Source organism: Dicentrarchus labrax, unplaced genomic scaffold, assembly GCF_905237075.1.
Source record: "Dicentrarchus labrax unplaced genomic scaffold, dlabrax2021, whole genome shotgun sequence".
NCBI lineage: Eukaryota > Metazoa > Chordata > Actinopteri > Moronidae > Dicentrarchus > Dicentrarchus labrax.
The window spans coordinates 345,114-370,000 of NW_026136863.1; the positions used below are offsets into that span (position 1 = coordinate 345,114).

General features: G+C 40.0%; 2 protein-coding genes and 1 long non-coding RNA gene across 3 annotated transcripts in view; 2 read left to right on the top strand and 1 right to left on the bottom strand.

The window, feature by feature from the left end:
- Positions 1 to 156: 156 nt before the first annotated feature.
- Positions 157 to 22,164, top strand: LOC127360289 (transcription termination factor 1). The gene is made up of 11 exons (XM_051394666.1): positions 157 to 265; positions 3,816 to 4,412; positions 4,758 to 4,882; positions 14,160 to 14,345; positions 18,772 to 18,850; positions 19,233 to 19,357; positions 19,468 to 19,657; positions 20,736 to 20,828; positions 21,212 to 21,277; positions 21,404 to 21,489; positions 21,728 to 22,164. Exons 2-11 carry the CDS (start codon positions 3,868 to 3,870, stop codon positions 21,979 to 21,981), a joined length of 1,749 nt encoding a protein of 582 aa, XP_051250626.1. The 5' UTR covers positions 157 to 265; positions 3,816 to 3,867; the 3' UTR covers positions 21,982 to 22,164.
- Positions 4,898 to 14,089, top strand: LOC127360278 (uncharacterized). The gene is made up of 9 exons (XR_007883421.1): positions 4,898 to 5,092; positions 5,363 to 6,367; positions 7,136 to 7,257; positions 7,344 to 7,905; positions 7,952 to 11,098; positions 11,439 to 11,896; positions 12,459 to 12,710; positions 13,074 to 13,917; positions 13,979 to 14,089. It is a non-coding gene; the product is annotated as an uncharacterized LOC127360278 (long non-coding RNA).
- Positions 22,165 to 22,749: 585 nt separating the features above from the next.
- The window catches only part of endog (endonuclease G), a 5,912-nt gene continuing 3,774 nt past the window's right edge, over positions 22,750 to 24,887 (bottom strand). The window contains exons 2-6 of the mRNA XM_051394650.1: positions 24,335 to 24,525; positions 24,078 to 24,219; positions 23,457 to 23,566; positions 23,291 to 23,372; positions 22,750 to 23,173 (exon numbers count right to left, since the gene is read on the bottom strand). Of these exons, the coding sequence (XP_051250610.1) occupies positions 22,976 to 23,173; positions 23,291 to 23,372; positions 23,457 to 23,566; positions 24,078 to 24,219; positions 24,335 to 24,525 (723 nt within the window). The 3' untranslated portion in view covers positions 22,750 to 22,975. The remainder of the gene's footprint in view (positions 23,174 to 23,290; positions 23,373 to 23,456; positions 23,567 to 24,077; positions 24,220 to 24,334; positions 24,526 to 24,887) is intronic.

The following is a 24,887-nucleotide window of genomic DNA, read 5'->3' on the forward strand; positions in this document are numbered from 1 at the left end:
ATAGCAGTAATTAAAATTATTAATAGCAGTAAGTAACATTATTATTCCAGTAATTAGCATTATTAATAACAGTAGAAATGTGCTTCCATAGGGAACAGAGATGAAGGACAAAGATCTACTTTATTTGGGATCAGGAAACTCAGTCAGAGTGAGACCTCCTTTCCACCGCTGGATCTTCGAGGTACCCCGCGCATGCGCTATTAGAGATCAGGAAATAAACAAGGAGCGTCGTGCTTTGCAGCCCGCGTGCATCCGAGAGGAGACGGTGAGTCGATTAAACTGTTTAAAACTATTACATTAGACCCGGACCCGGACCCGAACCGGGTCTCACAGACAGACTCTGTCGTCCTTTAGGTCGGATTCTGGTCTGGAGTCGTTAGTTCAGGTTTTAGACTAAAACCGCGTTAGTACGGGAAGAGAGGAGGACAAACAGTGAAGACTACTTGATTGTAATTAATTACTTATTGACTGAGATTGATTGATTGTGATTGAGTCAATCATAGTTACAGTATTACCAACAGTAGAGATTATAATTCATTTATTGTAAATATTGTTTTCCTTTATTGTTATTATTATTATTTTTAATTCCAAACACTTGCTTTAGCAATATGTACAGAGTTACATCATACAGAGAGAGAGAGAGAGACAGAGAGAGAGAGAGACAGAGAGAGAGACAGACAGAGAGAGAGACAGAGACAGAGAGAGAGACAGACAGAGAGAGAGAGAGAGAGAGACAGAAGAGAGAGAGAGACAGACAGAGAGAGAGAGAGAGAGACAGACAGAGAGAGAGAGACAGAGAGAGAGAGACAGACAGAGAGAGAGAGAGAGACAGAGCGAGGGACAGAGAGAGAGACAGACAGACAGAGAGAGAGACACAGAGAGAGAGAAAGACAGACACAGAGAGACAGAGAGAGAGACAGGCAGAGAGAGACACAGAGAGATAGAGAGAGAGACAGACAGAGAGACAGACAGACAGAGAGACAGAGAGAGACAGACACAGAGAGAGAGAGAAAGACAGACACAGAGAGAGAGAGAGACAGACGGACAGACAGACAGAGAGACAGGCAGAGAGAGAGAGACAGGCAGGCAGAGAGAGACAGAGAGAGAGACAGGCAGAGAGAGAGAGAGACAGACCGACAGAGAGAGAGACAGAATGTTTCATTTAATCTGACTCATCAACTGCTATCCCAAATGTTTAGGAGCACCCCCATAAAACCCGTGGGGGCAGTAGTACAGGGACGGGGGGCATTAGTACAGTGACGGGGGGCAGTAGTACAGTGACGGGGGGCAGTAGTACAGTGATGAGGGGGCAGTAGTCCAGTGACGGGGGGCATTAGTACAGTGATGAGGGGGCAGTAGTACAGGGACGGGGGGCATTAGTACAGTGATCAGGGGGCAGTAGTCCAGTGACGGGGGGGCATTAGTACAGTGATGAGGGGCAGTAGTACAGTGACGAGTGGGGGCATTAGTACAGTGACGAGTGGGGGCAGTAGTACAGTGACGAGTGGGGGCATTAGTACATTGACGAGTGGGGGCATTAGTACAGTGACGGGGGGCATTAGTACAGGGACGGGGGCATTAGTACAGTGACGAGTGGGGGCAGTAGTACAGTGACGGGGGGCATTAGTACATTGACAAGTGGGGGGCAGTAGTACAGGGACTGGGGGCATTAGTACAGGGACGGGGGCATTAGTACAGTGACGAGGGGGCATTAGTACAGTGACGAGGGGGCAGTAGTCCAGTGACGGGGGGCATTAGTCCAGTGACGGGGGGCAGTGCTACAGTGACGGGGGCAGTGGTACAGTGACGGGGGCAGTAGTACAGTGACGAGTAGGGGCAGTAGTACAGTGACGAGGGGGCAGTAGTACAGTGACGAGGGGGCATTAGTACAGTGACGAGGGGGCAGTAGTCCAGTGACGGGGGGCATTAGTCCAGTGACGGGGGCAGTGGTACAGTGACGGGGGCAGTAGTACAGTGACGGGGGGCATTAGTCCAGTGACAGGGGGGCAGTAGTACAGTGACAGGGGGCAGTAGTACAGTGACGAGGGGGCAGTAGTACAGTGACGGGGGGGGGGGGGGGTGGGGGCAGTAGTACAGTGACGAGGGGGCATCAGTCCAGTGACGAGGGGGCATCAGTACAGTGACGAGGGGGCATCAGTACAGTGACGAGTGGGGGCAGTAGTACAGTGACGGGGGGCATCAGTACAGTGACGAGTGGGGGCATTAGTACAGTGACGAGGGGGCATTAGTACAGTGACAAGGGGGCAGTAGTACAGTGACGAGGGGGCATTAGTACAGTGACGAGTGGGGGCAGTAGTACAGTGACGGGGGGCAGTAGTACAGTGACGAGGGGGCATTAGTACAGTGACAAGGGGGCAGTAGTACAGTGACAAGGGGGCAGTAGTACAGTGACGAGGGGGCATCAGTACAGTGACGAGTGGGGGCAGTAGTACAGTGACGGGGAGAGGGCTCCAGACTAACTTTTTGCACTGGTGTGCCTAACTTTTTTTTTTAGGTGCACCAGCACAAAATTTAGGTGCACCCAAATTTTTCATTGCGTCACCTTTAACGCCATAAGGTCACCTTTTTATTGCTCTCCATTACTTTCATATAATGTGAATGATTTTTAAACAAGAATAAGGTGTAGAGAAATGCTTGTCTTTATTTGAAGCACATTTATATATAAAAAGAAAAATAAAGTGTTTAAAGTGCTTCACTGAACATTTCCAATTAAAAGAGGACCTGATTACTACTACCTGCCGCTGAAATGCAGCTGGGAGAGGGGCCACTTTCTCTACACACTCGTCACGGCATATCGTGTGTTTTTTAGACACGTTATGTTTTTTTAAAGTTTCGATACGAAACGTTGTTGACCCGCTCACGAATGCACTATTTCCGGCCATATTCTGACCGCACTCCTGACAGTACACGCAGTGCATTGCGTTACGTCCTTTGTTGAACCTCAGCCAGGGAACTTGTTTCAGCCAGTCCTGTCTGAAGGAATATATTTTGACCTTTTTAATTTGGGTCTCGGAGCCGGGCTCTATCCCAGACTCGGTTGTCTCCTCCTCTGGTTCCGAGTCTGATGCTGTCGCCGAAGGACCGGGGCTCGGCAATTTTTAAACACGCAATTTAGCGCGGTGATCAGGACCACAGCCAATCAGAGGCAAAGACCCGCCCGAGCTCTGTCTCTTATTGGTTTAGAACACGATATGATCCTACCATGAGTGTGTGAGTTCGCTCACAGGAGAACACAGAGAGATGATGCGCTTGCGAAATAAATGTATGTTTTCACCCGGGCAGCGTCAGGTGCTCCAGTGCGACCCAGAAAAATTATTAGTCGCACTCTGGAGCCCTGGATGGAGGGGCTGCTGCCTGCTGGGGCTCATTAACCAGTTCAGTTCTAACATACATTCATTAATATTTCTGCTGTTCACTAACGAGAGTGTCTGCTTTATAATATTAATATTATATTATTATATGTTTATATATTATTATATATTAATATTCATTCATCTCATCTTCATCCGCTTATCTGGGGTCGGGTGGCGGGGGTAGCAGGTCCAGCAGAGGACCCCAAACTTACCTTTCCCTGGCTACATCGGCCAACTCGGCCTTGGGGATCCCGAGGTCAGTGTGGAGATAAAATCTCTCCACCTGGTCCTCGGTCTGCTCCGTGGCCTCCTATCTATATCAATATATATAGATGTGTGTGTGTTTAATATATATTAATATTGTATATTTCATATATAATATTCATATATTATTATATATAAATATTATATATTTAATAGTTACTGATTGTTTCTCCTCAGCACCTTCAACAACAAACTGATCAGCAGCATCGAGGCTGTTCCTCCTCCTGACATGAAACCTCCTGCAGTCTCTCCCTCCCCTCAGAAGAGGAGGAGGAGGAGCAGGTCAGACAGTCTGGAGGAGTTTCCTGTCGACATCCACACACCTGACAGAGTAGAGAAGAAGAAGAAGAAGAAGAAACACAAGAAAGAGGAAGAGGAGTCCAGAATTACTCCTCTTCCTCTTCCTGCTGCTGCTGATGGAGAAATGAACAGCCAGAAGGAGGAGGAGGAAGAGAAGAACAAGAAGAACAAGAAGAAGAAGAACAAGAACAAGAACAAGAGAGAGGAGGAAGAGGAGGAGTTGCAGGTTATCGTAGAATCCAGTGAGACAGAACAAAAGAAGAAGAAACACAAGAACGTCGCCATGGTAACAGCAGACCCTAACAACAGCAGGACGAAGGAGGAAGAGGAGGAGAGCATTGCCACGGTAACGGACAGAAAAAGGATAGAGGAGAAAAAGAAAAACAAGAAGAAGAAAGATAAGATAAGTGTGGTGATACCCCAGGAAGAGAGGAAGAAGAGACCAAAGAGAAGAGCTGTCGGAAAAAAAGATCAGTGAGTTTTTATTGTTATTATTTTATTATTTATTATTAGTATTATAACGTATATTCCTCCAATCAGAGTGCAGTATTCCTCCAGTCCAATCAGAGTGCGGCATTCCTCTGGTCCAATCAGAGTGCAGTATTCCTCCAGTCCAATCAGAGTGCAGTATTCCTCCAGTCCAATCAGAGTGCAGTATTCCTCCAGTCCAATCAGAGTGCGGCATTCCTCTGGTCCAATCAGAGTGCAGTATTCCTCCAGTCCAATCAGAGTGCAGTATTCCTCCGGTCCAATCAGAGTGCGGCATTCCTCTGGTCCAATCAGAGTGCAGTATTAACAGTGTATTTCCTGTGTTGGCAGGTTGGACTGGGCGTTAGTGGCCGAGCTTCAGGAGTTCATTCCAGACGTCAAAACTAAATCAGCTGATGAGATCAATAAACTGCTGAGATACGATCTGAAACGCTTCAAGTACTTCAAACAGGAAGGTACTAATACTACAAACAGGTACTAATACTACAAACAGGAAGGTACTAATACTACAAACAGGAAGGTACTAATACTACAAACAGGTACTAATACTACAAACAGGTACTAATACTACAAACAGGAAGGTACTAATACTACAAACAGGAAGGTACTAATACTACAAACAGGTACTAATACTTCAAACAGGTACTAATACTACAAACAGGAAGGTACTAATACTTCAAACAGGAGGTACTAATACTTCAAACAGGTACTAATACTTCAAACAGGAAGGTACTAATACTTCAAACAGGTACTAATACTTCAAACAGGAAGGTACTAATACTACAAACAGGTACTAATACTTCAAACAGGTACTAATACTACAAACAGGAAGGTACTAATACTTCAAACAGGTACTAATACTTCAAACAGGAAGGTACTAATACTTCAAACAGGTACTAATACTTCAAACAGGAAGGTACTAATACTACAAACAGGTACTAATACTTCAAACAGGTACTAATACTTCAAACAGGAAGGTACTAATACTTCAAACAGGTACTAATACTTCAAACAGGAAGGTACTAATACTACAAACAGGAAGGTACTAATACTACAAACAGGAAGGTACTAATACTTCAAACAGGAAGGTACTAATACTACAAACAGGAAGGTACTAATACTTCAAACAGGAAGGTACTAATACTACAAACAGGAAGGTACTAATACTACAAACAGGAAGGTACTAATACTACAAACAGGTACTAATACTTCAAACAGGAAGGTACTAATACTACAAACAGGTACTAATACTACAAACAGGTACTAATACTTCAAACAGGTACTAATACTACAAACAGGAAGGTACTAATACTACAAACAGGAAGGTACTAATACTACAAACAGGAAGGTACTAATACTACAAACAGGAAGGTACTAATACTACAAACAGGAAGGTACTAATACTACAAACAGGTACTAATACTTCAAACAGGAAGGTACTAATACTACAAACAGGTACTAATACTACAAACAGGAAGGTACTAATACTACAAACAGGTACTAATACTACAAACAGGTACTAATACTACAAACAGGTACTAATACTACAAACAGGAAGGTACTAATACTACAAACAGGTACTAATACTTCAAACAGGAAGGTACTAATACTACAAACAGGTACTAATACTTCAAACAGGAAGGTACTAATACTACAAACAGGTACTAATACTACAAACAGGAAGGTACTAATACTACAAACAGGTACTAATACTTCAAACAGGAAGGTACTAATACTTCAAACAGGAAGGTACTAATACTACAAACAGGTACTAATACTACAAACAGGAAGGTACTAATACTTCAAACAGGAAGGTACTAATACTACAAACAGGTACTAATACTTCAAACACGTACTAATACTACAAACAGGTACTAATACTTCAAACAGGAAGGTACTAATACTACAAACAGGAAGGTACTAATACTACAAACAGGAAGGTACTAATACTACAAACAGGTACTAATACTACAAACAGGTACTAATACTACAAACAGGTACTAATACTACAAACACGTACTAATACTACAAACAGGAAGGTACTAATACTACAAACAGGAAGGTACTAATACTACAAACAGGTACTAATACTACAAACAGGAAGGTACTAATACTACAAACAGGTACTAATACTACAAACAGGTACTAATACTACAAACAGGAAGGTACTAATACTACAAACAGGAAGGTACTAAAACTACAAACAGGAAGGTACTATTACTACAAACAGGTACTATTACTACAAACAGGTACTAATACTACAAACAGGAAGGTACTAATACTACAAACAGGTAATAATACTACAAACAGGTACTAATACTTCAAACAGGTACTAATACTTCAAACAGGAAGGTACTAATACTACAAACAGGAAGGTACTAATACTACAAACAGGAAGGTACTAATACTACAAACAGGTACTAATACTTCAAACAGGAAGGTACTAATACGACAAACAGGTACTAATACGACAAACAGGTACTAATACTACAAACAGGTACTAATACTACAAACAGGAAGGTACTAATACTACAAACAGGTACTAATACTTCAAACAGGAAGGTACTAATACTACAAACAGGTACTAATACTACAAACAGGAAGGTACTAATACTACAAACAGGTACTAATACTTCAAACAGGAAGGTACTAATACTACAAACAAGGTACAAATACTACAAACAGGAAGGTACTAATACTACAAACAGGTACTAATACTACAAACAGGTACTAATACTACAAACAGGTACTAATACTACAAACAGGAAGGTACTAATACTACAAACAGGAAGGTACTAAAACTACAAACAGGTACTATTACTACAAACAGGTACTAATACTACAAACAGGAAGGTACTAATACTACAAACAGGTACTAATACTACAAACAGGAAGGTACTAATACTACAAACAAAGGTACTAATACTACAAACAGGAAGGTACTATTACTACAAACAGGTACTAATACTACAAACAGGAAGGTACTATTACTACAAACAGGAAGGTACTAATACTACAAACAGGAAGGTACTAATACTACAAACAGGAAGGTACTAATACTACAAACAGGAAGGTACTAATACTACAAACAGGTACTAATACTACAAACAGGAAGGTACTAATACTACAAACAGGAAGGTACTAATACTACAAACAGGTACTAATACTTCAAACAGGTACTAATACTACAAACAGGAAGGTACTAATACTTCAAACAGGTACTAATACTTCAAACAGGAAGGTACTAATACTTCAAACAGGTACTAATACTTCAAACAGGAAGGTACTAATACTACAAACAGGTACTAATACTTCAAACAGGTACTAATACTTCAAACAGGAAGGTACTAATACTTCAAACAGGTACTAATACTACAAACAGGAAGGTACTAATACTACAAACAGGAAGGTACTAATACTACAAACAGGAAGGTACTAATACTTCAAACAGGAAGGTACTAATACTACAAACAGGAAGGTACTAATACTTCAAACAGGAAAGTACTAATACTAGAAACAGGAAGGTACTAATACTTCAAACAGGAAGGTACTAATACTACAAACAGGAAGGTACTAATACTTCAAACAGGAAGGTACTAATACTACAAACAGGAAGGTACTAATACTACAAACAGGAAGGTACTAATACTACAAACAGGTACTAATACTTCAAACAGGAAGGTACTAATACTACAAACAGGTACTAATACTACAAACAGGAAGGTACTAATACTACAAACAGGTACTAATACTACAAACAGGTACTAATACGACAAACAGGTACTAATACTACAAACAGGTACTAATACTACAAACAGGAAGGTACTAATACTACAAACAGGTACTAATACTTCAAACAGGAAGGTACTAATACTACAAACAGGTACTAATACTTCAAACAGGAAGGTACTAATACTACAAACAGGTACTAATACTACAAACAGGAAGGTACTAATACTACAAACAGGTACTAATACTTCAAACAGGAAGGTACTAATACTTCAAACAGGAAGGTACTAATACTTCAAACAGGAAGGTACTAATACTACAAACAGGTACTAATACTACAAACAGGAAGGTACTAATACTTCAAACAGGAAGGTACTAATACTTCAAACAGGAAGGTACTAATACTACAAACAGGTACTAATACTACAAACAGGTACTAATACTTCAAACAGGAAGGTACTAATACTACAAACAGGAAGGTACTAATACTACAAACAGGAAGGTACTAATACTACAAACAGGTACTAATACTACAAACAGGTACTAATACTACAAACAGGTACTAATACTACAAACAGGAAGGTACTAATACTACAAACAGGAAGGTACTAATACTACAAACAGGAAGGTACTAATACTACAAACAGGAAGGTACTAATACTACAAACAGGTACTAATACTACAAACAGGAAGGTACTAATACTACAAACAGGTACTAATACTACAAACAGGTACTAATACTACAAACAGGAAGGTACTAAAACTACAAACAGGTACTAATACTACAAACAGGAAGGTACTATTACTACAAACAGGTACTATTACTACAAACAGGTACTAATACTACAAACAGGAAGGTACTATTACTACAAACAGGAAGGTACTATTACTACAAACAGGTACTAATACTACAAACAGGAAGGTACTAATACTACAAACAGGTACTAATACTACAAACAGGTACTAATACTACAAACAGGTACTAATACTTCAAACAGGTACTAATACTACAAACAGGTACTAATACTTCAAACAGGTACTAATACTTCAAACAGGAAGGTACTAATACTACAAACAGGTACTAATACTACAAACAGGAAGGTACTAATACTACAAACAGGTACTAATACTTCAAACAGGAAGGTACTAATACGACAAACAGGTACTAATACGACAAACAGGTACTAATACTACAAACAGGAAGGTACTAATACTACAAACAGGTACTAATACTTCAAACAGGAAGGTACTAATACTACAAACAGGTACTAATACTACAAACAGGAAGGTACTAATACTACAAACAGGTACTAATACTTCAAACAGGAAGGTACTAATACTTCAAACAGGAAGGTACTAATACTACAAACAGGTACTAATACTACAAACAGGAAGGTACTAATACTACAAACAGGAAGGTACTAATACTACAAACAGGAAGGTACTAAAACTACAAACAGGAAGGTACTAAAACTACAAACAGGAAGGTACTAATACTACAAACAGGTACAAATACTTCAAACAGGAAGGTACTAATACTACAAACAGGTACTAATACTACAAACAGGTACTAATACTACAAACAGGAAGGTACTAATACTACAAACAGGAAGGTACTAAAACTACAAACAGGTACTATTACTACAAACAGGTACTAATACTACAAACAGGAAGGTACTATTACTACAAACAGGTACTAATACTACAAACAGGAAGGTACTAATACTACAAACAGGTACTAATACTACAAACAGGAAGGTACTATTACTACAAACAGGTACTAATACTACAAACAGGAAGGTACTATTACTACAAACAGGAAGGTACTAATACTACAAACAGGAAGGTACTAATACTACAAACAGGAAGGTACTAATACTACAAACAGGTACTAATACTTCAAACAGGAAGGTACTAATACTACAAACAGGTACTAATACTACAAACAGGAAGGTACTAATACTACAAACAGGAAGGTACTAATACTACAAACAGGAAGGTACTAAAACTACAAACAGGTACTAATACTTCAAACAGGAAGGTACTAATACTTCAAACAGGTACTAATACTACAAACAGGAAGGTACTAATACTACAAACAGGTACAAATACTTCAAACAGGAAGGTACTAATACTACAAACAGGTACTAATACTTCAAACACGTACTAATACTACAAACAGGTACTAATACTTCAAACGGGAAGGTACTAATACTACAAACAGGAAGGTACTAATACTACAAACAGGTACTAATACTTCAAACACGTACTAATACTACAAACAGGTACTAATACTACAAACAGGAAGGTACTAATACTACAAACAGGAAGGTACTAATACTACAAACAGGTACTAATACTACAAACAGGTACTAATACTACAAACAGGAAGGTACTAATACTACAAACAGGAAGGTACTAATACTACAAACAGGAAGGTACTAATACTACAAACAGGTACTAATACTACAAACAGGAAGGTACTAATACTACAAACAGGTACTAATACTACAAACAGGTACTAATACTACAAACAGGTACTAATACTACAAACAGGAAGGTACTAAAACTACAAACAGGTACTAATACTACAAACAGGAAGGTACTATTACTACAAACAGGTACTATTACTACAAACAGGTACTAATACTACAAACAGGAAGGTACTATTACTACAAACAGGAAGGTACTATTACTACAAACAGGTACTAATACTACAAACAGGAAGGTACTAATACTACAAACAGGTACTAATACTTCAAACAGGAAGGTACTAATACTACAAACAGGTACTAATACTTCAAACAGGAAGGTACTAATACTTCAAACAGGAAGGTACTAATACTACAAACAGGTACTAATACTACAAACAGGAAGGTACTAATACTACAAACAGGAAGGTACTAATACTACAAACAGGAAGGTACTAATACTACAAACAGGTACTAATACTACAAACAGGAAGGTACTAATACTACAAACAGGAAGGTACTAATACTACAAACAGGAAGGTACTAATACTACAAACAGGAAGGTACTAAAACTACAAACAGGAAGGTACTAATACTACAAACAGGTACAGGTACTTCAAACGAGGTACTAATATACAAACAGGTACTAATACTACAAACAGGTACTAATACTACAAACAGGAAGGTACTAATACTACAAACAGGAAGGTACTAATACTACAAACAGGTACTAATACTTCAAACAGGAAGGTACTAATACTACAAACAGGTACTAATACTACAAACAGGTACTAATACTACAAACAGGAAGGTACTAATACTACAAACAGGAAGGTACTAAAACTACAAACAGGTACTAATACTACAAACAGGTACTAATACTACAAACAGGAAGGTACTAATACTACAAACAGGTACTAATACTACAAACAGGAAGGTACTAATACTACAAACAGGTACTAATACTACAAACAGGAAGGTACTATTACTACAAACAGGTACTATTACTACAAACAGCAAGGTACTAATACTACAAACAGGAAGGTACTAAAACTACAAACAGGAAGGTACTAAAACTACAAACAGGAAGGTACTAATACTACAAACAGGTACAAATACTTCAAACAGGAAGGTACTAATACTACAAACAGGTACTAATACTTCAAACAGGTACTAATACTACAAACAGGTACTAATACTACAAACAGGTACTAATACTACAAACAGGTACTAATACTACAAACAGGAAGGTACTAAAACTACAAACAGGTACTAATACTACAAACAGGTACTAATACTACAAACAGGTACTAATACTACAAACAGGAAGGTACTAATACTACAAACAGGAAGGTACTAATACTACAAACAGGTACTAATACTACAAACAGGAAGGTACTATTACTAAAAAGTACTAATACTACAAACAGGAAGGTACTATTACTACAAACAGGTACTAATACTACAAACAGGAAGGTACTATTACTACAAACAGGTACTAATACTACAAACAGGAAGGTACTAATACTACAAACAGGTACTAATACTACAAACAGGAAGGTACTATTACTACAAACAGGTACTAATACTACAAACAGGAAGGTACTATTACTACAAACAGGAGGTACTAATACTACAAACAGGAAGGTACTAATACTACAAACAGAAGGTACTAATACTACAAACGGGAAGGTACTAATACTACAAACAAAGGTACTAATACTCAAACAGGTACTATTTCAAACACGTACTAATACTACAAACAGGTACTAATACTACAAACAGGAAGGTACTAATACTACAAACAGGAAGGTACTAATACTACAAACAGGTACTAATACTACAAACAGGTACTAATACTACAAACAGGAAGGTACTAATACTACAAACAGGAAGGTACTAATACTACAAACAGGAAGGTACTAATACTACAAACAGGTACTAATACTACAAACAGGTACTAATACTACAAACAGGTACTAATACTACAAACAGGAAGGTACTAATACTACAAACAGGAAGGTACTAATACTACAAACAGGAAGGTACTATTACTACAAACAGGTACTATTACTACAAACAGGTACTAATACTACAAACAGGAAGGTACTATTACTACAAACAGGAAGGTACTATTACTACAAACAGGTACTAATACTACAAACAGGAAGGTACTAATACTACAAACAGGTACTAATACTTCAAACAGGAAGGTACTAATACTACAAACAGGTACTAATACTTCAAACAGGAAGGTACTAATACTTCAAACAGGAAGGTACTAATACTACAAACAGGTACTAATACTACAAACAGGAAGGTACTAATACTACAAACAGGAAGGTACTATTACAAACGGAAGGTACTAATACTACAAACAGGAAGGTACTAATACTACAAACAGGTACTAATACTACAAACAGGAAGGTACTAATACTACAAACAGGAAGGTACTAATACTACAAACAGGAAGGTACTAAAACTACAAACAGGAAGGTACTAAAACTACAAACAGGAAGGTACTAATACTACAAACAGGTACAAATACTTCAAACAGGAAGGTACTAATACTACAAACAGGTACTAATACTACAAACAGGTACTAATACTACAAACAGGAAGGTACTAATACTACAAACAGGAAGGTACTAAAACTACAAACAGGTACTAATACTACAAACAGGTACTAATACTACAAACAGGAAGGTACTAATACTACAAACAGGTACTAATACTACAAACAGGAAGGTACTAATACTACAAACAGGTACTAATACTACAAACAGGAAGGTACTATTACTACAAACAGGTACTATTACTACAAACAGGAAGGTACTAATACTACAAACAGGAAGGTACTAAAACTACAAACAGGAAGGTACTAAAACTACAAACAGGAAGGTACTAATACTACAAACAGGTACAAATACTTCAAACAGGAAGGTACTAATACTTCAAACAGGTACTAATACTACAAACAGGTACTAATACTACAAACAGGTACTAATACTACAAACAGGAAGGTACTAATACTACAAACAGGTACTAATACTACAAACAGGAAGGTACTAAAACTACAAACAGGTACTAATACTACAAACAGGTACTAATACTACAAACAGGTACTAATACTACAAACAGGTACTAATACTACAAACAGGAAGGTACTAATACTACAAACAGGTACTAATACTACAAACAGGAAGGTACTATTACTACAAACAGGTACTAATACTACAAACAGGAAGGTACTATTACTACAAACAGGAAGGTACTATTACTACAAACAGGTACTAATACTACAAACAGGTACTAATACTACAAACAGGAAGGTACTAATACTACAAACAGGTACTAATACTACAAACAGGAAGGTACTATTACTACAAACAGGAAGGTACTATTACTACAAACAGGTACTAATACTACAAACAGGAAGGTACTAATACTACAAACAGGTACTAATACTACAAACAGGAAGGTACTAGTACAGTTGAGACAACTGCAGTACACCTGTCTGTCTGTCCTCCAGGTGTGGCTCTGCGGCGGGGGCGGTGCACTCAGGAGGAGAATCGATTAATCAGACAAAACGTCGCCGACTTCCTGGCTCTGACGGGCATCAGCTCGGCCAATCAGCTTCTGTTTCCTCAGAGGTTCAAAGAGGAAGAGGCCGAGATTAAGAGGCTGAGAGCACAACATCACTTCCTGGAGAGGATCGGTAAGTAAACCGCTGGCTGTCGAGGTGGTGTCCAGCAAACGATGTGGGTTTCATTGATAACTGGAAGCCTTTTTGGGGAAAACCTGGTCTGATTAGGAGAGACGGCATCCATCCCACTTTGGATGGAGCGGCTCTCTTATCTAGAAATATGGCAAAGTTTATTTCTAAAACCTGACAGTCCAGAGTTGGGACCAGGAAGCAGAGCTGCTGTCTTACACACTTCTCTGCTCTTTCTTTAGAACAGTCACCCACCCAAAACCCCATAGAGACTGTGTCTGTCCCCCGACCACCTAAATTATTTAAAGAAATAAAAACAAGAGGAGTTCAACATAAAAATCTAATAAAAATTAAAACTAACTCCTCAGTAGCACAAAATAAGAGAATGAAATGTGGGCTGTTAAATATCAGGTCTCTGTCCTCTAAAGCTGTTTTAGTGAATGAATTAATATCAGATTATGATATTGATTTACTTTGTCTTACTGAGACCTGGTTGTCCCACGAGGAGTATGTTAGCCTAAATGAATCCACCCCCCCCAGTCATATTAATACTCACATTCCTCGAGGCACAGGCCGAGGAGGTGGAGTAGCAGCTATATATGATTCGAGCGTTTTAATGGACCCTAAACCTAAACTAAATTATAATTCATTTGAAAGCCTTGTTCTTAGTCTTTCTCACCCAAACTGGAAAACACTGCAGCCAGTTCTATTTGTTATAGTGTACCGCGCTCCTGGACTGTACTCTGATTTTATATCTGAATTCTCAGAGTTTTTATCAAGTTTAGTCCTTAAATCAGATAAAGTAATTATTGTAGGTGATTTTAATATTCATGTGGATGTTGACAATGACAGCCTTAGTAACGCATTTATATCATTAATAGACTCAATTGGCTTCTGTCAGAGTGTAAATAAACCAACTCATTGTTTTAATCACACTCTTGACCTTGTTCTATCATATGGCATTGATACTGAACATTTAATAGTCTTCCCACATAATCCTTTCCTTTCTGACCATTATTCAATAACTTTTGAATTCATACTATGAGATTATAAGCCATTAGGCAGAACTTCCTACAGCAGATGTCTATCTGACAGTGCTGTAGCTAAATTTAAGGAGGAGATTCTGTCAGTGTTTAATTCAGTGCCATGTCTGAATTTAATTCAGTTCAATTAAATTTTATTTGTATAGCGCCAATTCATAACAGAAGTTATCTCAGGACACTTTTCAAATAGAGCAGGTCTAGACCGAACACTTTAAAACATTATTTACAGAGACCCAACAGTACCACCATGAGCAAGACCTTGGAGACAAGGGCAAGGAAAAACTGCCTGTTAAAAGGCAGAAACCTAGGACAGATCCTTCGGCTCTAGGCGGGTGGTCGTCTGCCTCGACCAGTTGGGGTGAGAGACAGACAGACAGACAGACAGGTGCACAGCAACAACAGTATTGGCAATGGCAATCTAGCAGGACCATGGCAGGAGGCTCCACCAGAATCGATAAGAACCTGCGAGACGAGAAAGCACAAGAACTCCGGGGAAGAAGTGAAGTTAGTAACATGCATTAATGGGACATGAATGAGTGCAGAAAGAGAGAGGAAGAGAGGAGCTCAGTGCACCATGGGAAATCCCCCGATAGTCTAGGCCTATAGCAGCATAACTAAGGGATGGTTCAGGACTCACCTGATCCAGCCCTAACTATAAGCTTTATCAAAGAGGAATGTCTTAAGCCTACTTTATTTAACAGAGTCCTATAACAACTTTAGTCCCTCCGAAATTGATAATCTTGTTAATAGTGCTGCAGGCTCACTACGAAGAACATTAGATTCTATCACTCCTATGAAAAAGGAAATTATTAAAACATAGGAGACTAGCACCTTGGTATAACCACCAAACCCGCCAGTTAAAACAAATAGCTAGGAAATCTGAAAGGAAATGGCGCTCTTCCAAATTATCAGAACATCGCTCAATGTGGCATGATAATCTTAAAACCTATAGAAAGGCCCTCCGTAATGCCAGAGGAGCCTATTACTCAGCACTAATAGAAGAAAATAAGAACAACCCTAGGTTCCTCTTCAGCACTGTAGCCAGGCTAACAGAGAGCCACAGCTCTATTGAGCCACATATCCCCATAAACTTAAGTAGCAACGACTTTATGAGCTTCTTTTATAATATGATCACCAACTGCTATCAACAGTTATCAGTGGCTCTCCAAGTTCAGGAACTTTAACTAATGTAAACTTAGATATATATTTAGACTATTTTTCTGCTATTGATCTTCATCAGTTAACTTCAATAATTTCTACATCGAAGCCATCAACCTGTCTGTTGGACCCGATCCCAACTAGGCTGCTTAAAGAAGTCGTACCTTTAATTGGCACTTCTTTACTGGATATGATTAAACCCCTTCTTAAAAAGCCCACTCTTGACCCAGGGGTTTTAGCCAACTATAGACCGATCTCTAACCTCTCTTCCTCTCTAAGATTCTGGCGAAAGTAGTCACCAAAGAGTTGTGTGACTTTCTACATAACAATAGTTTATTTGAGGATTTTCAATCAGGATTTAGAGTTCATCACAGCACAGAGACAGCTCTGGTTAAAGTTAATAATGACCTTCTGATTGCTTCTGACAATGGACTTGTCTCTGTACTTGTATTATTAGATCTTAGTGCTGCATTTGACACCATTGACCATAATATTCTTTTACAGAGACTTGAGCATCAAATTGGCATTAAAGGAACCACACTAAGCTGGTTTAAGTCATATTTATCAGATCGTTCGCAGTTTGTACATGTTAACGATGAATCTTCAATAAATACTACAGTTAGTCATGGAGTTCCACAAGGTTCTGTACTTGGACCAATACTATTTACTGTTATGCAGATGATACACAGTTATATCTATCAATCAAGCCCAATGAAATTAATCAATTATCTAAATTACAAACATGTCTTAAGGACATAAAATCCTGGATGAGCTGCAATCTTCTGATGTTAAACTCAGAAAAAAACAAAATTGTTGTTCTTTGCCCCAAAAACCTTAGAGACTCACTGTCTAAAGATATAGTTACTTTAGATGGCATTACCTTGGCCTCTAGCACCACTGTCAGGAATCTTGGAGTTATCTTTGATCAGGATTTGTCATTTAACTCCCACATAAAGCAGACCTCTAGGACTGCCTTCTTTCATTTACGTAATATTACAAAAATTGGACACATCCTATCACAGACAGATGCAGAAAAACTAATCCATGCATTTGTCACTTACCTGATTACTGCAACTTTTTATTATCAGGTTGCCCCAATAAGTCCATTAAAACGCTCCAATTAATTCAGAACGCTGCAGCACGAGTACTGACAGGAACTAGAAAACGAGATCACATCTCTCCTGTACTAGCTTCTCTGCACTGGCTCCCTGTAAAATGTAGAATAGAATTTAAAATCCTCCTCCTCACCTATAAAGCTCTTCATGGTCAGGCTCCTTCATATCTTAAAGAGCTCATAGTACCCTATTACCCCTCTAGAACACTACGTTCTTTGAATACTGGGCTACTTGTGGTTCCTATAGTCTCTAAAAGTAGAACAGGAGCCAGAGCCTTCAGTTACCAAGCTCCTCTCCTGTGGAAGCAGCTTCCAGTTGTGGTTCTGGAGGCAGACACCCTCACCACATTCAAGAGTAGGCTTAAGACATTCCTCTTTGATAAAGCTTATAGTAAGGGCTGGATCAGGTGAGTCCTGAACCATCCCTTAGTTATGCTGCTATAGGCCTAGACTATCGGGGGATTTCCCATGGTGCACTGAGCTCCTCTTTTCCTCTCTCTTTCTGCACTCATTCATGTCCCATTAATGCATGTTACTAATTTCACTTCTTCCCCGGAGTTCTTGTGCTTTCTCGTCTTGCAGGTTCTTATCGATCCTGGTGGAGCCTCCTGCCATGGTCCTGCTAGATTGCCATTGCCAATACTGTTGTTACTGTGCACCTGTCTGTCTGTCTCTCTCTCTCTCTCTCCCTCTCTCTCTTTCTCTCTCTCTCTGTCTGTCTCTCTCTCTCTCTCTCACCCCAACTGGTCGAGACAGACGACCACCCACCTAGAGCCGAAGAGTCTGTCCTAGGTTTCTGCCTTTTAACAGGCAGTGTTTCCTTGCCCTTGTCGCCAACTGCTTGCTCATGGTGGTACTGTTGGGTCTCTGTAAATAATGTTATAAAGAGTTCGGTCTAGACCTACTCTATTTGAAAAGTGTCCTGAGATAACTTCTGTTATGAATTGGCGCTATACAAATAAAATTAAATTGAATTGAATTGAATTGAATTGAATTGAATCATCAGCAGCAGCAGCATCATCATTGTTATTGTTATCGGCATAATCAGTGATGGTCCTCTCTGATCTCATGTCTGTCTGTCTGTCTCTCTCTCTCTGTCTGTCTCTTTTTCCAGCTGAGGGGATCCCTCGGACGTGTCAGCAGGTTTACACCAGAGCCATAAAGATTTTTGACGATAGGAACCGCATGGGAAGGTCAGAGGGCAAAGTTCAACCTGTTTCTGTTCTCAGATAAGAATCCCATTACATTATGTCTGCAGAACCCATTACATGTTTACATTCTGTCTGCAGAACCCATTATATGTTTACATTCTGTCTGCAGAACCCATTATATGTTAACATTCTGTCTGCAGAACCCATTATATGTTAACATTCTGTCTGCAGAACCCATTATGTGTTAACATTCTGTCTGCAGAACCCATTTTATGTTAACATTCTGTCTGCAGAACCCATTATATGTTTACATTTTAGCTGTAGAACCCCTGCATATTTGTTATAAATGTAGAACCCTCTTTATGTTAACGTTCTAGCTGCAGAACCACCTTTATGTTAATGTTCTGTGTGTGTCCTCGGTCAGGTTCTCAAAGGAAGAAATACATTCTCTGCAGAAGTTACAGAACCTCCATGGTAACGACTGGAGAACGATCTCTAAGAAGATGGACCGTAGTATCTACGCTTTAGAGAAGCGCTTCGCCAGCATCGGTAAACACAAAAGTTCTCTGAGGTTCTCTCAGGTTCTCTTACACCATGCACACTCTTAGTCACATTGATTTGTGATCAAACTGAATTTCTGTGTGTGTGGTTCCGTCCAGCTGCAGGTCGTGGTGTGTGGAGTTCAGATGAGGAGTCCAGGTTGAAGCAGGCTCTGAAGGCTCACCTGGAGGTCCTGGACAGTCCTGCAGGATCTGGTCTGAGCAGAGACCAGCTGTGTAACAACCTGCCCTGGAAGGAGATCAGTCAGCACGTTGGGACCAGATCCTGGGTCCAGTGCAGACTCAAGTGGTCAGTACACTGAAACTGTGCTGGTGCTGGTACTGTAATGGTGCTGGTGCTGGTACTGCAATGGTGCTGATACTGGTACTGGTACTGTAATGGTGCTGGTACTGTAATGGAGCTGGTACCAGTACTGGTACTGTAATGGTACTGGTGCTGGTGCTGGCACGGTAATGGTGCTGGTACTGGTACTGTAATGGTAGTGGTACTGTAATGGTGCTGGTACTGGTACTGGTACTGTAATGGTGCTGGTGGTGGTGCTGGTACTGTAATGGTGCTGGTACTGTAGTGGTACTGGTACTGTAATTGTACTGGTGCTGGTACTGATACTGTAATGGTACTGGTGCTGGTACTGTAATGGTTGCGGTACTGTAATGGTGCTGGTGCTGTAATGGTACTGGTACTGTAATGGTGCTGGTACTGGTACTGTAATGGTACTGGTGCTGTAATGGTTGCGGTACTGTAATGGTACTGGTGCTGGTATTGTAATGGTACTGGTGCTGGTATTGTAATGGTACTGGTACTGTAATGCTACTGGTGCTGGGGCTGGTACTGGTGCTGGTGCTGTAATGGTACTGTAATGGTGCTGGTGCTGTAATGGTGCTGCTACTGTAATGGTACTGGTACTGTGCTGGTACTGGTACTGTAATGGTACTGGTGCTGGTACTGTAATGGTACTGGTGCTGGTATTGTAATGGTACTGGTACTGGTACTGTAATGCTACTGGTGCTGGTACTGGTGCTGGTGCTGTAATGGTACTGTAATGGTGCTGGTGCTGTAATGGTGCTGCTACTGTAATGGTGCTGGTACTGGTGCTGGTGATGGTACTGACTCTGGATCATGTCTCACAGGAACAGAGAGAAAGATGCAGAAGTATTTATTGTTATAGTACCAGTACTATAGTGTTGATAGTTTCACTCTTTCACAACAGAAAACCTTTGATACCTCAAATATAAACAGGTTTGAACAAAGAAAACAGATGTAGTCCAGGTGCTTAGTCGCTCAGGTGTTCAGCTGCTCAGGTGCTCAGATGTTCAGGTGTCCAGGTTCTCAGGTTCTCAGGTGCTCAGGTGTCTCTGTGTTTCAGGTTCTGCATCCTGAAAGGGAAAATGACTTCAGGTGTCGGTACCTTCAACAGAGGAGCTGAAGGACTTCAGACTAAAATCCAGCTCATTCACACGTAAGATCACAAACACACCTGAACAGGACACACCTGTGGTTCCTTTCAGAATAAAACTGTTCCATGTGAAGTTTTATTTTGAAAGGTCAATATAACCCATATGTCCAAAAGTATGTGGACAGCGTATTAGTAAAAGAATCTGAATCACTTTTTATTGACCAAGTATGTGCACACATACAAGGAATTTGACTCTGCTGTCAGTGTCCAATAGTCTAAGTAAACAAGTTCTATAAAAATAAATATGTAGTTACACATACATATAAACAAACATTTGTAGACAGTATATAATAGTGCAGTGGTGCAGAAAGTGACACTTTGATTCAATAATCAATAATTAATCAATAATCAGTCATTAATCAAACAATAATCATTGTGTGTTTCAGGTTGTACAACATGCGTGTGGACGATGTAGCAGACATCGACTGGGACGAGGTCGCTGAGACTGTCGGGTGAGGTCAAAGGTCAAACTGTTGTTAGAGTTCAGTCAGCTGATAAATAATGTGGTAATGCACTGTGACATTATTATTAGTACTAACAGTAATCCTGTTGTTGTTGTTGTTGTTGTTGTGTTTCAGTAAAGTGACCACTGTGTGTGTTCAGAAGAGTTTCCACAGACTGAAAGTTTCCAGAGTTCCAAACTGGACCAGTTTATCCTACGGAGGTCAGTAATGTAATACTCCACGACTAACTGTTCTAGATTAAACAAGCCAACAGTAAATAAAGTATTTCAAACTACGAGTGCTTTAAGAACATTTTACTGCACTACGAGTGCTCTGAGAACATTTTACTGCACTACGAGTGCTCTGAGAACATTTTACTGCACTACGAGTGCTCTGAGAACATTTTACTGCACTACGAGTGCTCTAAGAACATTTTACTTCCCTTTCCTGTTTGCTCAGAGATCATCGACTACCTGCAGCTGAGGGTCGTTCCTCTCCTGGAGGAGAGACTGAGAAAGTTGAGTAAAGAGAAGGGGAGCAGCAGCAGCAGCAGCAGCAGCAGCAGCAGCAGCAGCAGCAGCAGCAGCAGCAGCAGCAGCAGGAGGAGGAGGAGGAGGAGGCGGCGGCGGCGGAGGCGCAGGAGAACAAGTATCTGCTGTCTGACATCTTCAGCTCACACCAGGAGTATGTTGAGGTGGACAACAGTCAGCTGACCTCCAGACAATCAGGACACAGATAAACAAACACAGGCCCCGCCCCTGCTCCAATGTGATTGGCTGTCACCCGTCAGTGGACAGAATACAGACTGTGGATGAAAACATTTATTTTGAAGCTCCTGATGAATAAGATGTTGATGATGTTTTATGTCTTTAATGAAAGGATTTTTTTTCACCTCATCTGTCTTTCAATTTCAATTTTATTTGTATAGCGCCAATTCATAACAGAAGTTATCTCAGGACACTTTTCAAATAGAGCAGGTCTAGACCGAACTCTTTATAACATTATTTACAGAGGCCCAACAGTACCACCATGAGCAAGACCTTGGAGACAAGGGCAAGGAAACACTGCCTGTTAAAAGGCAGAAACCTAGGACAGATCCTTCGGCTCTAGGTGGGTGGTCGTCTGCCTCGACGAATTAAGGTAGAAATTCAGTTAATTAATGGATTATTATTATTAATGGATTATTATTATTCATGGTTTATTATTAATGGGTTATGTTTAATGGAATATATAATTAGTATTAATATTTACGTATTATTTTTCATGGATTCTAATAATTATAATAATTATTATTAACGGATTATGTCCAAACGCAGTGGAATACATTCATTCAATCTTACCTCCAGTTCTCTAAAACTTCCATTAACGATCATTAAAAACACTTAGTTGTGGACATTAATGAATAGATAAACTGATTTTGGATTCAACATTAAAGCCCTCGCTGGATTTTGTGTCTGAAAACAAAAATCAATGAATGCAGATTTAAATATTTGAAATCTTTATTAACATTAAAATCTGTTTTTAATGATCGGTTCTGAACTCATCATCAATAAATCAGAATTTATTTTTTAAATATCAAACATTCAGATTCACACAAATGTCACATCAGTTTCAGACGAGCAGGTTGGTTCTGCAGCGAGAACACAGAACCTGACTGAAGCACATCCAATAAGCCATTGAGCAGCAGTGGATTGTGGGTAGTGTAGTTCATCTGGCAGTGATAGCCTGCAGGCTGCTGGTCCTCTTCATGATGTTGGGGACGAACAGAAGTCCCGACGCTCTCTCGATGGTTTCTATTGGAACCAGGAACCGCTCCAGAGGAACCTTCTCGTCTATTGGTTCGTTTGGAAGAACATACGAGCGAAGTTCCACCCCCCTGCCATCCAACTGCTCCAGGATCAGCACCTGAAGAGACACAGGACAGGTGAGCAGATACAGGACAGGTGAGGTCATCATCCTCAGACAGGCGAGGTCATCATCCTCAGACAGGTGAGGTCATCATCCTCAGACAGGTGGACTCACCTTGAAGAAGTGTGTCGGCACAGCAACGTGGTTCCGACCTAAAACCTGATATCGAACGTAGAGTTTCCCATCAGCCTCCTGCCTGAAACAGACACACACCTGATGATGTCATCCTGTAGCTCCGCCTACACAACATTCAAACACCACAGAAGAATAAAGGAGTTACCTGGGCAGGTAGAGCGGTCCAGTGCAGACGTACACATTCAGGTAATGTTTGGTCAGAGAGCGACACAGTTTCTCCAGATTGTTCCAGGTGTTCTGGTTCAGGTGAGGGTTCTGTACACAGTACATAAATATATCTAAACTCTGGTTCTGCAATCTGTTCCAGGTGTTCTGTACACAGAACATAAATATATGTAAACTCTGGTTCTACAGACTGTTCCAGGTGTTCTGGTTCAGGTGAGGGTTCTGTACATAGTTAATAAATATATGTAAACTCTGGTTCTGCAATCTGTTCCAGGTGTTCTGTACACAGTACATAAATATATGTAAACTCTGGTTCTGCAATCTGTTCCAGGTGTTCTGTACACAGTACATAAATATATCTAAACTCTGGTTCTGCAATCTGTTCCAGGTGTTCTGTACACAGAACATAAATATATGTAAACTCTGGTTCTACAGACTGTTCCAGGTGTTCTGGTTCAGGTGAGGGTTCTGTACATAGTTAATAAATATATGTAAACTCTGGTTCTGCAATCTGTTCCAGGTGTTCTGTACACAGTACATAAATATATCTAAACTCTGGTTCTACAGACTGTTCCAGATGTTCTGGTGTTCATGGGTTTACCTGTGGAGCTACGTTGCTCAGGTAGAACGTGTCCTGCATGGCTTTCTGACTCCACTTGTGATTGGCTGCAGCAGCCAGGTGACCTCTGTCGAAGCCACTCCCCCTGTAGTCAGTGTTGGTCGCTCTGTGGAACACGTGTACACTGGGGGAGGGGGGGTTACAGTATAAACAACAATAAACAAGAAATTAATTTAGTTTCTTGTTGGAAGTCACTTTCTGTCAGGTTCTACTTGTCTCCCTGCGTATTTCTGTCTCACCTGTCGTCTTCTTTGAAGTCGCAGTACTTCCTGTCTGACGGGCCACTCAGGGAGGCGGAGCTTAGCCTCTCTATTACCCATGATGCAGTGCGTGTGCGGGGGTCATATGAGGTGACGTAGGACTCTCTGGTCTTGATGTTGGCCAATGAGGGGAGGCCGTACTTCACCACTCCTGACCCACCTGGACTCACCTGGACGGACGGTGAAAGGAATGAGAACAGATTGCAGACAGAGTGTAAATATATTCCCAAAAATATATAAATATACAGAGAATGTAAATATATTCCAGTTTATTCATATTAAAATATATTGATATTAAATGAAGTATATGTTTATTATCGGACGTTTGAATGCTGACTGTAGTGAACCCCGACCAGTCTTTAATGAGTTTTACATTTCATTCAGCTTTCAGTGTACTATTATTATTATTATTATTATTGTTATTGTTATTCTAGAAACCTATAATGAGGGGAACCTCAGACTCCTCCAGAATAGACTGTAGGGAACCAGAGAGTCCACAGATAGAACGGTCACTGTTCAGACCAACAACCAC

Excerpts from the sequence above, each read along its gene's own strand:
- LOC127360289 (XM_051394666.1), top strand. The coding sequence starts at position 3,868 with ATGAAACCTCCTGCAGTCTCTCCCTCCCCTCAGAAGAGGAGGAGGAGG. Across the intron at positions 4,883-14,159 it reads CAAGTACTTCAAACAGGAAG|GTGTGGCTCTGCGGCGGGGG; the intron begins GTACTAATACTA and ends TCTGTCCTCCAG. Across the intron at positions 19,358-19,467 it reads GAAGCGCTTCGCCAGCATCG|CTGCAGGTCGTGGTGTGTGG; the intron begins GTAAACACAAAA and ends GGTTCCGTCCAG.